The following is a 14,060-nucleotide window of genomic DNA, read 5'->3' on the forward strand; positions in this document are numbered from 1 at the left end:
TGTTCTCATTCCATGTGACTTCTTTGTGTCAGTATTCGGTAAAGGATGAGTGTGTGTGTATACTTTTTAAACTTTTTATACTGAAATTATATTTTCATATTTGTAAATTCATTTTTTGTGCCATGTATACATTGCCTCCAAATCTGCACCTTGGGCACTATTTAAAATAATTTAGTATTTATTTTGCCATTTTTAATTCCCTATATATAATTAAATGGACTGCTGTGGACAGCTGTAGACCATTGAATTAGGACTGGAAGTTGTGTTTGTGAGATCATTACTATTGTCAGGAGTGAATCTGCTGGAGTAAGTGTTGAACTTACTGTGTGAAATGTTTGGTGAATTCACGTTATCTGTCACCAAGCACATGGGAACATTATGACAGAACTTTGAAGGGGTGTGCCAGTATGTAGTTGACCAGTGTGCTTTCAGTAGCTTAATTTATTTTCAAGATTTCAGAAAGCCACTTCCTTTACTTATACCAATATAAGAACCTCAAATTCTGCATCATTTGATTTCATTCATAGCTTATATTGAGTGAAAAGAGAAAGAAATGTGAGCAAACTATTTTTAGTGAGTAAATTTAGCTTATGACTCAAAACTAAAGAATCTAGACTGTAGAAATGTCTATTTATTTGAAATTACCATTATGCATTGTTAACATTCATTCTTTTATTACAACCCTGAAGCTTGATTTTTTAATTAAAATGTAAAGTCAAGGCATATTATTAATATTTGGTATCAAGAGGCTCCCAGAATGTAGTTTGTGAGGTAGGGTATAACTCATGTAGGCCATTGAAATAATTAGTTAATGCAGTTCCCCTAACCCAAATTATTATATGTTATGGACGCAAATGTTTCTGTTTACAACAGGGGTGGCCAACCCGCGGCCCGCCTTGAACATTTAACTTTGATTTTAAAATAATATTCTTGCGAATATATGACAGATATTGCCTGTTTTATTCATTATTATTATATTATCTATGTTTACATGTAAGAATAATAGTAAACACAATAATAATAACTCATTATGTTTCAATTTTTCACTCCAAAAAAATGTCTATAGTGTATCTAAATCTAATATGGGGATATATAATTTTATATGTGGCCCGCGGAGTTATGATGCATTTCCAAAGTGGCCCGAAAGATCATTTGGGTTGGCCACCCCTGGTTTACAATATTTCATGCCATCACATAAGAGTTAATCAAAGCCAAAATATTTCTCGTTTAGACATCTTATCTTAGATTTTTGTTTGAAGGTCTAATTTTATATAGTACTGTCTGTTAAGCTTGTAGGATAAAAAATTCTAACCTGGTAAGCAGGTAACCATGAGTATATCTAATGGCCTTGGAAAATAAGTTTTGAGTTGCATGGCTTTCTATGCATTCTTGTGACTGTGCAATGTTCAGACAAACAGATTCATTCATGGCGACATCTCCCTTTCTTCATGTGTTCACTTGAATTCATCAAATTTAGAAAATGGCTTAGAATTGTGAAATGGTGGTGGTAAACCAATTAAGAAACCAGGAGAAGGAATGAAAGTGAAATTGATATTCGAGATGGATGACGAGTGTTACTCTTGAAGTCGCTGGTGCAAACCATTTAACATCTGGTTCAGCTGCCTGCAGTATGTACCTCAGTTTATATTCCTATGAAATGTATTTTTTTTTCATCTAAACACACTACAGAGAGGAAAATGAAGAAAAAGCTTAATATTCTAAGTAAGCTTTGATAGTACACCTTACTTTTGGAGTGTGTACAGTGCAATGATATTGCAGTGCTGCTGATTCTCCTGTGTACAAAGAAAATTGCTATGGATTTCAAGTACATGTATTTCCTGTTGCACAGTCAGTAGTGAAAACAATAAACTATAGGGTACTAAAGTGAAATAATCTGTACCATGAACTATTGGTACACATAGACATGGTAGAATTAGCTGCAGAATATTGATCTTGTTTTATGTACAAGTGACTTATGCAAGTGCGTGAGTTTCACATTTTTGTTATCATAGAATATAAAGAACAATTATTTTTGAAGTATTGAGGTGATAACATAAAGTATTTCGTGTATTACTTTTCTCTGCATCACTAACAAAATTATAATACTGTTATGAAATAATTAAATTTTAGTGTACTCTTAATACGCATTGTAAAAATATTTAGGAAATCTTGTATGATAATTATCAGACAGGATTCCCTCAGTAATTGAATGTTATGGTTTTATGTAAGCTGTTATTCTTCTTTAGCATCTATTTACAAATATTTAAATGTCTTTCGTTGATCACCTGCTGTTGATAAAATTGTGTTTTAGCACCTGCATACCTTGATTGGTAACAGTTTTAACAACATTGTCCCAAGTTTGCTAAAAACAGTAAGTTAGATCCTATTGTGGGGACATCAGAATTGAGTTTGTTTAATTCCTGTTACAAATAAAAGATTAGTAATTTACATTCTGAATGTTTGAAGTTCTACAAAATACACACCACAAAACTAAATATCTTGTATATAAACAAGCATTACATGAAAGGGAGGATTTTTGGTGTTTTATATAAACTTCAGGCACAAAATTTGTAACTGATGAATTACTGGTGATATTGCTGTTTTTGTGCCCCTTTTAAATGACTATACTGTACTGACAAATTAATAACATCACAAAATTTGTAATAGAATGACTTTTATGCTGCACATATTTGGAAACTGCACTATTGTATTCTGTGTCCCTTGTATCTTATTATTCACTTTCTACCTCGCCTCTTGGGATTAACATTGTCAGTACTCTATACATGTGCACTTCTGAATTGAATATAACATGTGTGATATGCAGCGAGTGTTCCAGACATCATGGCTGCAAAGTGAACTTAGTCATTGTAAGTTGGTCCACTCTTATTTGCCTGATGTTCATGTTGCTTTAACTCCAGATACCATAATTGATGCTGTGTAATAGTAAGTAGATGTTTATCTAATTTTGATATTTTCTCTCAAAATGTTATGTGCGAGAAATGTGCTGGAACAGTGGGTGTTAATGCATGGTATGTGAAAAGTAATTGTGAAAGAAATGCAAGGTGAGTATTTGGCAGAAATTTTGGGAGGTTACAGTTTCACACAGAAAAGTGTTAGTAAAATTATAAGTAAATTAGGACAAATAAAGTCCTTACTGGATAGAACCACCACGGTGGTCTAGCGGTTAGAACGCTGGCCTTGTAATCCTGGGGTCTCGGGTTCGATTCCCGGCGGTGCCCGAATTTATAACTTGTGTTGGGCAAGGCCGTGGTCTAGGCAACACGGAGTTTTCCTCCCGGGGCTTCCCCGGTTTCTCCGTGGCATCCCAACAATTACTCCATTCACACACAGAAGAAGGCAATGGCAAACCACTTCTGGATCATCTGCCAAGAACGTATATGAACAGGTCCCAGTCCGAGAAAAGGATGGAAGGATCCTGTTCATATGGACCTGTCGTCAGACAGAACACTAATAATAATAATAAAGTGGATAGAAAACCAAATCAAATCACCAAGTGTTCACTGAACAGAAATTGGATTGAATTGCTGCTGGGTTTGAACTTACTTCTTAGAAATTGGCCAGCACAAAGATCAGGTTTTCAGATCATGAGGACAGACTGCCACAGAACTGATGAAAGTGGAACCACATAAGACAACAGCAATCCATGAATGCAACTAAACCACACCAACAAGAAGTTTTATAATTCATTACACCAGTATACTGATGGTATAATTGACTTTCTAATTACTTGTTTTCTGATGGCTTCTTTCTATATATATATATATGAAAATGTAGTCACAAAATAGTAGTGGACAGCAAAGCTCACACGATCCAAGACAAAAACATGCAAGGTTTCATCACATGATTCCAAAATTTATGTATGGTGTGGTGTATGTAAAAGTTGAATTATTTGTCCGATTCTGAGGACATAATTTAATTTTGAAATATACATGGAGCAGTTTCTCCATTTTTTGATTAGTTGACAGATGAAATCAATATTAATTCCACCAACAAGACCGCTCATCTCATTCAGCAAGGGCTTGCATGGACACCTTGATTTGGATGTGCTAAAAGCCTGAAATTTGTGTTTGGCCTTGACAGGAGCCAACACGGTGAGGATTTACTTGCAAAAAATTTATTTTGCACTTAGTAATAGTTCTTAAGTATCTGTAAAGTTATTAATTTTGTTGTCAGGTCATGTCTAGTGTCATTATCATTTGTCTCCTGTTATCTTTTTGCTGCATGCAGAGAAACATGTCAACAACAGAAACTTGTCTGCTTGTTCTCATTTTTATGTGAACCATTAAACAACACTGTCTTAAAATTATCTGAAATATAAACATAATCTTCCACCTACTATAAAAAGTTCTCATCATAATTATTTTGCTGTAATACTGTAGTTCCAAAAATCTGTAAATAGCTGTAATATATTTATATTTGTACTAGAAACAAGAATTGTATTTGTGCTATGACCTGTTCTACATCCTTGGCTTAGGCCTATGAAGGATATATGGAATGCAAATAAATTCTATTCTATTCAAAGCAAAGCATGCCCAAAGGGACTTGTTCAGGTCTCTACCAATGTGAAGTCTGATACTGCTCCGGAGATTGTGTTTGCTTGAAGAACACGTAAAGGCAGCGTTCTATCGGCTTGTCATGGATTTTACTCTATAAATTAAAATATGATCCACATTTGATATAATGTACATTTAAAAGTAATTTATGAGTTATGATATTGTGCTGATACGGTGGTATTTGTCTGCGATTACTCGTAGAGTATCCGCCTCGCTACCGTCTTAAACGGGTTCTAAAACTTTAGCTCATACGTGTTATGGAAACCGAATCCCTACCTGCCTTTGACGAAATGTTGCATGGAGCAAGCATTGTATTCAGAATACAGTGAAGTAATCTTGTTCAGATGTCCAGGTAGGAAGGTAAATGAAGATAAGGGATAGTGAATAATAATTACTTTCGTGTCAGTTGTCATTTTCCCGAGAAATTAGGACGTATGGAGAATCTACCCGACATGAATTCAAATCTTAATGCACTGAACAGCCAAGAGAGTTTTTTTTCCTCACAACCTATACTGCAAATCTAATCGTCTATGTAGCTTGGATTTTCACAGGCAACAACATGCCTTTTATTCAGTCAAGTCTGAAATCTTTTGGTAGTAATCTGTGGATAGTATCTTCACATGTCACTGACGTATCCATTCGTAACCCAAAACTGTTAAAATTGGTTGCAACTTTAAATACATAAACGTAATTGCAATAGTTTTAAATTACATTCAGCCTTTGCAGATAATATGAAAAAATATTGGAAACCAGTGAGGTAGCAGCCACATTCACTGCCTATCGAAAACATAATACATAATCTGAAAAGTAGTGTCGTCCAAGAATGGACAAACAAGTCACAGTGATCAAAGTGAGGCTGTTGGTTAAATACAGTAATTGTTGTTTAACCTTGTATTTTGACTGTTGCTCTTCTATGTATTTATATTTTATGGTCCGACTTCATAGGAGTATGATTATAATATAAGAATTAACATACTGTGATTGCTGTAAGTCTGTTTAAGTTGCCAGAATGTAGCTGAATCTTGATTTTCTCTGTAATTTAGTAGTCCAGGCAGCATGCCATTCTAGCCAATACTGTGGTATTTTTAAATTGATGTGATGATGCTGTGTTTGAACATTGCTGACTTGCCTATCCATTCCACCTGATTTTAAAAATAAATGCATTCACAGTAACAAATGTATTTATAAAATAAATGATTGGTGATGAAAGGACCAAAATTAATGTAACAGGAGAGCCACATTATGAATCTATTTAACAAGGTGTATATTTAAATTGATACAACTCTTAAGTGATTTTAATACATGTTTGGTGGTATTGCAGGTTGAGAGACCTCTACAGACAATCAGTTGGGCACATACATCAATTTAGAATGTTGGTATGGAATTTTTTAACATTTATCACTCAAGAGTAGTGGATTTAAAACCCCATACCATGGGGCAACTAGCCAGACTTTAACTTCAGGGTTTAATGTTTAGCAATATGCTACTGTGCTGCAGAGCAAACAGGACTGCTCATACAATGTGACACACAGGCAATAAAGGTTAAAGCCAAATGAGTTGAAATGTTCCCATTTAGTAGTTACCATGATCTCCACTTTCCAATGTTGGAGCCTCAGATAATATAGAATATTCTGATACAGTTGTCAGTGAAAGATCTATGTTAATATATTCTTAAGGATAATTTTTAACTTTAGATATAAACAGCAGCGTTTGTTGTCTTATTTTCATTCATAACAATCACAGTGATTTCTATGACATGATATAAGAATTATGGTATTAATGATGTAAAGACATCTGTCGTAAGGGTAGGGTTGCTTGTCAAGGGCTACACAGATTATGTGTGTGGAATGCATATAACCAGTTCCCAAAAAGCTGAGTGGATTTGGCAGATAGATCATCCAGTGCAATGAGAATGAATATCATTGAAGGAATTCTGTCTCTTTGTTTACAGGTTCACTGTTGTGACAATGGCAGATTACTCCATACATGAGCAACTGTTGGAGCCAGAAATAATTCTCACAGTGAAGCAAGAGGTTTGTAAGCTGTGATGTTGACCAATAGATACCACAAACATATAGGTTCTTTTAGGACACCAGATGTGAATTTTGGTACATTTTTAACATGTTACCATTTCTTAGTGTATACATTTAAAATTAGTTGTTATGTCCGTGTGCATGCATGTGCACATTTGCATTTTAATTTTAGAGGAAGCAAGACCTGGCAGCTTGGCACAGGCCCAGTACCTCTGCTATGCAAGGTGTGAAAAGTTAGGAACTCTCTGTTTCCTGGTCCGTACAATGCAGGTGGGTCATGACCAAAGACACAGAATTGGAGATTAGAGGTTGAGGTATGAACAGCAGACAAGTCCTTTTTTTGTAAGACAAGGGTATGTGATAATTTTCTGCATATACTTAAATATTTACATTCTGCAGACAATGAACCTCTGCGTCCAGACCGGCTCTGGGTCCCACTCACCCTCCTATTCAATGGGTACCAGGGTCTATTCCCAGGAGTAAAGCGCATCTGGGGCGTGATGCTGACCACTCACCCCATCTGGTGCTGAGGTTAAGAATGATTCAGAGTTATACTTCTCTCCCTCCAAGTGCCTACATGGCATATAATGGGAAAGGTTTACTTTTTAAAATGCATATCAGTCCACTGAACACTTATCAGTAGATAAAGTCATTCTCTTGTTCAAGGGAAAAATAACATTCATACAGCATATCCCAAAATCATATGGTTTGGAATAAGAGCAGTGTGACAGGACAGGTGACACTTATAATGTGCATGTGTATCTTGGTATCAGTGAGAATTTGCTGATACAGACATCACAACAGCCTGTGACACAGTGGTACAGCTTGTCCAAAAAGTGGAAGTATCAGGCCATAAATTGTATACAGAAAATAATTTCTCCTTCTGTTATGATAAAATTTTTATTGTGTATGAACAGGTATATTGTGCCGGTGCTATGAGTTTTTCATATCTACACACTGGGCAGTTTATGGGACAAAAGTGTTTTGTTTCTACACTGATATTTTACGAAATTACTTTTCCTGCTCTTTCACCATTGGACATGATCCTGAGTTAGTTCTGTCCACCTCTTATCTTCACAACCTTCCCCTCTAACATTTCTTCATGTATCCTAATAAATAATTCTAAGGGACATTTAAATTGTTTATAGATACTTGTTTGACATTTACTATTCTTTAAATATTTCATGTCATTATAGGTGGGTCTTTGCCTCACATTGCAGCTCTTCAGCCATTGGCATGAGACTGGTTGAATCACCTTGAACCCCCAGAAATATATCACACTTTAGTTTTGAAAGCAAAGCAGCAAGCATAAAAATATGCAAGATCAGTTATAATGGATCTCTGGTTTCAGTCATACATCTGAATATTGCGTACTATTATCAGAATTTCAGTGTGTCATGTAGCAAACAAGAAAGTCGGTCATATTGTAACAGTTTTTCCTCTCTACTTCAGGAAGAAGTGGATCATTGTTCAAGCTCTTCAAATTTTAGTACCATTCAGAATTACAAATATACGTTGATCAAGATGGATTCTTCAGATAAGCTTTCAGCAGGTGATGTCAGCTGTGCATCACATTTTGGAAACAAATTGAGGTTAATTAAAAAAACTTGATTCAGTTCTTTGCATTTTAATGTAGTAGCAGTATTGTGTATTTTCATCTTTTATAATTTATCACTCAATATATGAACTGCGTGAGGATTGGATGTTCTTTTGTTGATTAATGGTGTAGTATATGATGAATGTTGAAAGTAAGTACTTCTTTTATTCTTGCAGTTTAGTGTCTGCTCATGCACATGTTAAACGACATGGTGGCAGTTCTAGTGACTGCAGTTTTTTATTACAGCTTTTGTGAATATGTAGTAAAGCAGTCAGGTGAGAACCCTGGTACTTCACTTTCACTACAAAATCCCAAGATGTCAACTGTGGACAGCCAACCCAGCAACAGGCCACATGTGTGTGATGTGTGTGGAAAGGACTTTCTGCTGCGAAGCAATCTCAAGCAGCACATGTTGGTGCACACAGGCATTAAACCCCATGTATGTTCAGAATGTGGAAAGGGCTTCACACAACTCAGCAATCTCAAGACACACTCCATAGTGCACACAGGGGAAAAGCCACATGTATGTGGGGTGTGTGGGAAAGCATACACTTCCCTACACAATCTTAAAGCACATGAATATATACACACAGGGGCAAAAAAGAGACACATATGTGAGACTTGTGGGCAGGGATTCTACCAGCATGGAGATTTAAAAACTCACAAATTAATACACACAGGTTATAAACCTCATGTCTGTAGTGAGTGTGGAAAGGGTTTCATCAAGAGAGGTGACTTGAATATTCACATGGTAGTACATAGTAAAGAACGACCTTTTGAATGTGAAGTTTGTGGGAAGACCTTTGCTCGCAGATGGAATCTCATTAATCATGCTGTAATCCATGCAGAGAAGAAACCATATGAGTGTGGCGAGTGTGGGAAAGGGTTTAATCAACTTGCAGGCCTAAAAATACATACAATCATTCACACTGGTGAGAAACCACATGCTTGCAGAGACTGTGGCAAGAAGTTTGGTAATATAGGTGCTTTGAACAGGCATGTCATAATACATACTGGAGAGAAACCATTTTCTTGTAATCTGTGTGGGAAAACGTTTGGTTTGAAACACCAACTAACAAGACATACTGCTAAGCATATTGTTGATAAACTTGTATGAATGTCTATACCAGGACTACTCCCTATCACAAACATGATAGATTTTCCAAAATGTAGGTACCTACCTACAAGTCTACACGCCATTACAGCCAAGAAGACCAATATTGTTACCATATTTTATGGTCCAAGCTCTAAATTTTCTTGTTAAGATGTACATTTCTAGCATTCATCCTCATACATCTCATAAAAAAACTAAAAGACTTATAGTAATTCTTCCCAACCTAGGGACAATACAAAAGCAACTTTGTATTATACCCACAGTGCCAGTCAGGACTTGGTGTTGAATAAAAAATTCCATCCTTGTTGGGAACTAAACTTGAGTGATCTAATTATTATATTAACTGAGTTGTCTTGAATCATGCAATCAGTGAGTGTGGTTGACAATTCTCTGTAAGATCAGAAATCAGTCGTACTTGATGTATAATTTCTGTCAGGTGTGTTATCAACTCAGAACAAATCCAAGTGGGCTTGTCAGTATAATGATGATGCACAAAAGTTATAAATTTGTCAGATTTTTAAATTCATTAGTGTCCACCAGTGTCGTAAATTTCATTGTCATTATTATTTTGAAAATGTCTATCCATCTAATTTTAGCATTGATATCTAAAGCAACATTTTCATTAGTTTCCTATTAATCCAGTCACATATGCATTACAATTCCTCATGGAAGCTATCTTCTTCATCATTTGTTTTTCCTATTTAATACAATTTTTATTCTTAGGCCATTTAAGTTTCACTGTTATGCTAGTATCTGTGTATTAATTAGTATAACTACATGTTTAATATTCTTTGGTTGTGTAAATCACTGTTGATATTTACAGAACAGTGGAGACAGAAATGCCCTTTTTTAATGTCCTGTAAGTTTCTTTCAACATTTCTTAAAAATAAAACAGAAATACACCAAGGGCTCAAGAAGGAATTAATCTCATGGTCAGGTTCCACTTTTCTTGTAGTGAACACGTGGTTCACAGTGGTGATAAAATTAAGAGATCCTAAATGCTGTAATAATAGGATGTTAATACTTCGGATGTAACATTAACCATAATATCCTCTAATGAACTGTTGAAGGCCAGTAGCCATGACTGCAGTGCTGACTATTGTTTGTGTACAACAACACAACATTAAACATTATAAACTGATCAATAATACTGTAAAAAGTGCCATTATCCCACTTTGAAAATAATGACTCCACATATCCATTTATGAAAAACTATAATATTCAAGTAAGTCTGCCCACAGTATGACAGAAGTGCACATATTCATACATAATATCTGAGGAGCATAGTTCTAATCTGAGTATATCCTGACTGACCAGGGATCTCTACTGGGAAACTTGAGGAACTCTGCCTTGTTGACTTGTGACAGAAGCTAAGCAGTACTATACATGCAGTCGCATTTTTGCCTTCTCTGCTCCCCACCCCCAAACTTCATCCATTGTCAATACTGAATTATTCCATATCATATGCATTGTACACATTGCAACATTTATAAACTCCTGCCTTATCAATGTGGTTATGTTTTAAATTTCAACTTGTTCACAGCTTTGAACTCTGGTGTCTTACTTTCGATATAAGACCATGTTACTGATATTGACAATTATTTATTTGTGTATATATGATTGCTGGTATCAGACACCAGTTCTGAGAAGACAGTGGAAATGTTCACAGCAAAATGAGGTGTGTGGTAATGCCACTGTACTTTGAAGAATTATCCAAACTGTCCCCAGTTCATGAGGACTTGAATGCATCATAGTATCAGACCATCATCTCTTCTAAAGACCTCATGACAGTTTTCATAGAAGTAAATTGTAGTAATTCATGTCCTTTTCAGTGCATGGTAGCAAACACTTCAAGGAAAGTACTAATGGAATATAACAGAAAATTACAAATATTGTTTTAAGCAACATTTTGCTTATTTCCTTGATGAAACAAACAGTTTGGGGGCATTTTCATAATTATGGCAAAATTACCATCTCAGATTTAAGACAGCACAGTCCCTTCACTTCCGAACATGTAAGGCATCACGAAACCATCTGATAAGGAATGAAAAAGTTGATCACAACCAATAACATAAACATCATAAACAGTAACAAAATATTACACAATTTCTTCCATGTCCCCTAAATTAAACACAGTGCAATTAAATTTAGGCTATGGGGTACATAATTCAGATGGGTAATAAGAAATGTAAATATATAAAAAACAAGGTACAAAACTCCCGAGTAAGCAGAAATAAACAGCAATATTATTTAAGAAAATTAAGCTACAGTACTGCTAGCAAATGGAAGGTAGTAGTATGTCTTTTTGTAGCTTCAAGTAGCTGTTACATAAATCAACAACAGTGAAATAGCATCTCAAAAGATTCCTCATCAGTTGAGCATATTCTGTTGTAGCAGGATTAAAAAGATGTTTTATTTCAAGCCAATGTAATGTGAATAAACTAGAGATTATTAAATTTCATACTTGACAGCTTAAGGAATAATTTTCAAAGCATTTAGATTTTTGTTCAGATGGCACAATTTTTACAAACATTTCTTATAAGATCATAAAAACTTCATGATCTTACCTATCATTTCTGAAAGAATGTCAAATAAACAGATTCTTTTTGTTGATATGGATAAACATGAAAAATTAGGTGCATCAACATTTAGTATATTAAGTAAGATTTGAGGTTTTCACAACGGTGAGTATGAAGATTTCTGTCTTCTGGGTTGTTGCGCTGTGTAGTCTGGTCGATGTTAACCAACATTTCAGAGGTCATACTGCCTCCATAATTAATGTATATTACTTTATCATTAGGATCAAAGTTGACATCATGCATAGTTCAATTTTCAGGCTGCATTTGGAGACACCTTATTTTCACCTACCAATGATGTATGGTCACATGTTCATTCTGTCACTGGAAGCAAAGGTCTTTTGGCAAATATACCTAATGCCAATTTGCTATCAAACTACATTGCAAAAAGCATGAAAATGCAGAAAATTTGCAAAGCACAAAAAAGAATGGAAGAAGCATCTTACTCTGAGCAGCCAAACAGTGACACAGCCATTATATATTAAAGTTTTAAGTTAATATCTCTATTTCAGGTTCATCTGGCTTTTGTGGCATGTGAATTAGGGTGTGATGATTGAAACCTTCTAATGAAGTGAAACCTGTACCACAAACACCACATACATGAAGTTTATCTCCACTGTGCATCAATTGATGCGTTTTTAGGTTACTTAGAGCTGTGAAAGATTTTCCACAGCTCTTACACGTGTGGGGTTTTTCTCCCGTATGAGTCAATTCATGTGTTTTTAAATTTCCACGAACATTAAAACTTTTCCCGCACACGTTACATGAATACGGTTTCTCTCCTGTGTGTATAAGTTCATGTGTCTTCAGGTTTCCAACAACTGTGAAACGTTTTCCGCATACTCCACATCCGTGTGGCTTTTCACCTGTATGAATAAGTACGTGAGTTTTCAAATTACTACGCGCTGAAAAACCTTTACCACACACACCACATATGTGTGGTTTCTCCCCAGTATGTGTCATCTCATGAGTTTTTAAGTTTCCAAGAACGGTAAAGCGTTTGCCGCATACGCCACAGACGTGCGGTTTTTCTCCACTGTGTATCAATTCATGTGTCTTAAGATTACCTTGCAAAGCAAAAATTTTTCCACACACACCACAAGGATATTGCTTTTGGCCAGTGTGATTTAATAAATGTGTCTTTAGTGTACCCAAATCTTCAAATTCTCTGCCACACTCGCCACATAAGAATGGCTTCTTCTCTTGGCTTAAATACTGATGTAGATGCAAACCTGGTATGCCTGTCAAGAAAGGTGGAAGAAATCTGTTTGCAATGGTTGAGTGTAGGTCAAAAGATCTTCTAGAAGGTCCTGGTTGAGTAAACAAGTCCACATGGCCTGGTGAACACATTTCTGGAAAACTGAAAGAAAAATTTCAATATTCCTTTTATTATAAGAATTATAATTTCATTTACAGAATTGCATATTGATCCACCACACAGCACTGCATATAAACAAACTTTCAAACAGCAAAATGAATGTGTTTGTTTAGACAATGTACTGTGCAGAAAGGTAGTCTTATTACTTCATTGTTTCTTCATAATTAAATTATTTGCATGCAATAATTCAAGTACATGGCAACCTGACAATAGGATTACACCTACCAGGCAAGGAAAAAGGAAAGGGATATATTTTCCTTCAACTCACTGATGAAAATCAAGATCAAATAATTTTTAATTACATGAATTTATTTTTAGGGAAAATTAATTTTGTACAAATGCATTGAAGATAATGCTTTTAGAATGTTTTTATGTTCTGATATTAATGAATTGCTTAATTTACTTGGGATATGTGTTTTTACAGAGGATATTTAAGCCTGGTATGTCAGATTTAAATGAAGTGAGAAACAAGAAACACAGTGGGAATGGTTTTGTATAACTGAGATGTTGAACACACTAATCTCTTCCTTGCCCACATGGTATCTCCCCCTTCACCTACTAGCAATATTTGCTGTAGCACTGCTGAACAATGGACAAAAGACAAAGTGTGATAGTACCTTGTTCCTTCCAAGCTAGTTGATTTTACTGAGCATTTCTCTTCATTTGGTTCCTCCATGTAGGTGTTCAAATATTATTTCCACAACAAAGAAATTTTATTTCTATCTGTACATTGATGAACAGATTCTTAATTCAACCTGGAAGAAACATTTATCATGAAGTGCTTCTTA

General features: G+C 35.3%; 3 protein-coding genes across 3 annotated transcripts in view; 1 reads left to right on the plus strand and 2 right to left on the minus strand.

Moving 5' to 3' along the window:
• The window catches only part of LOC110833183 (uncharacterized), a 17,316-nt gene extending 7,089 nt beyond the window's left edge, over positions 1-10,227 (plus strand). The window contains exons 7-10 of the mRNA XM_087356084.1: positions 6,566-6,607; positions 6,780-6,877; positions 8,060-8,199; positions 8,451-10,227. Of these exons, the coding sequence (XP_087212210.1) occupies positions 6,566-6,607; positions 6,780-6,877; positions 8,060-8,199; positions 8,451-9,321 (1,151 nt within the window). The 3' untranslated portion in view covers positions 9,322-10,227. The remainder of the gene's footprint in view (positions 1-6,565; positions 6,608-6,779; positions 6,878-8,059; positions 8,200-8,450) is intronic.
• LOC110833192 (uncharacterized) overlaps positions 1-13,250 on the minus strand; it is a 27,871-nt gene extending 14,621 nt beyond the window's left edge. The window contains exon 1 of the mRNA XM_022070944.2: positions 13,127-13,250. The gene's annotated coding sequence lies outside the window, so the exon portion shown is untranslated. The remainder of the gene's footprint in view (positions 1-13,126) is intronic.
• Positions 8,219-14,027, minus strand: LOC110833189 (uncharacterized). The gene is made up of 2 exons (XM_022070928.2): positions 13,890-14,027; positions 8,219-13,254 (listed from the first exon to the last, which is right to left on the minus strand). Exons 1-2 carry the CDS (start codon positions 13,946-13,948, stop codon positions 12,384-12,386), a joined length of 930 nt encoding a protein of 309 aa, XP_021926620.1. The 5' UTR covers positions 13,949-14,027; the 3' UTR covers positions 8,219-12,383.
• Between the last annotated feature and the right edge of the window lie 33 nt (positions 14,028-14,060).

Source organism: Zootermopsis nevadensis, unplaced genomic scaffold, assembly GCF_977971745.1.
Source record: "Zootermopsis nevadensis isolate Lab colony 2312 unplaced genomic scaffold, Znev_1.0 Znev_ptg000025l, whole genome shotgun sequence".
Classification (NCBI taxonomy): domain Eukaryota; kingdom Metazoa; phylum Arthropoda; class Insecta; order Blattodea; family Termopsidae; genus Zootermopsis; species Zootermopsis nevadensis.

What these genes read in the sequence shown, in the direction of transcription:
- LOC110833189 (XM_022070928.2), bottom strand. Translation starts at nt 13,948, where the DNA reads ATGGAGGAACCAAATGAAGAGAAATGCTCAGTAAAATCAACTAGCTTG. An exon ending in ACTAGCTTGGAAGGAACAAG is followed by an intron (nt 13,255 to 13,889) that starts GTACTATCACAC and finishes TTTTTCTTTCAG; the next exon opens with TTTTCCAGAAATGTGTTCAC.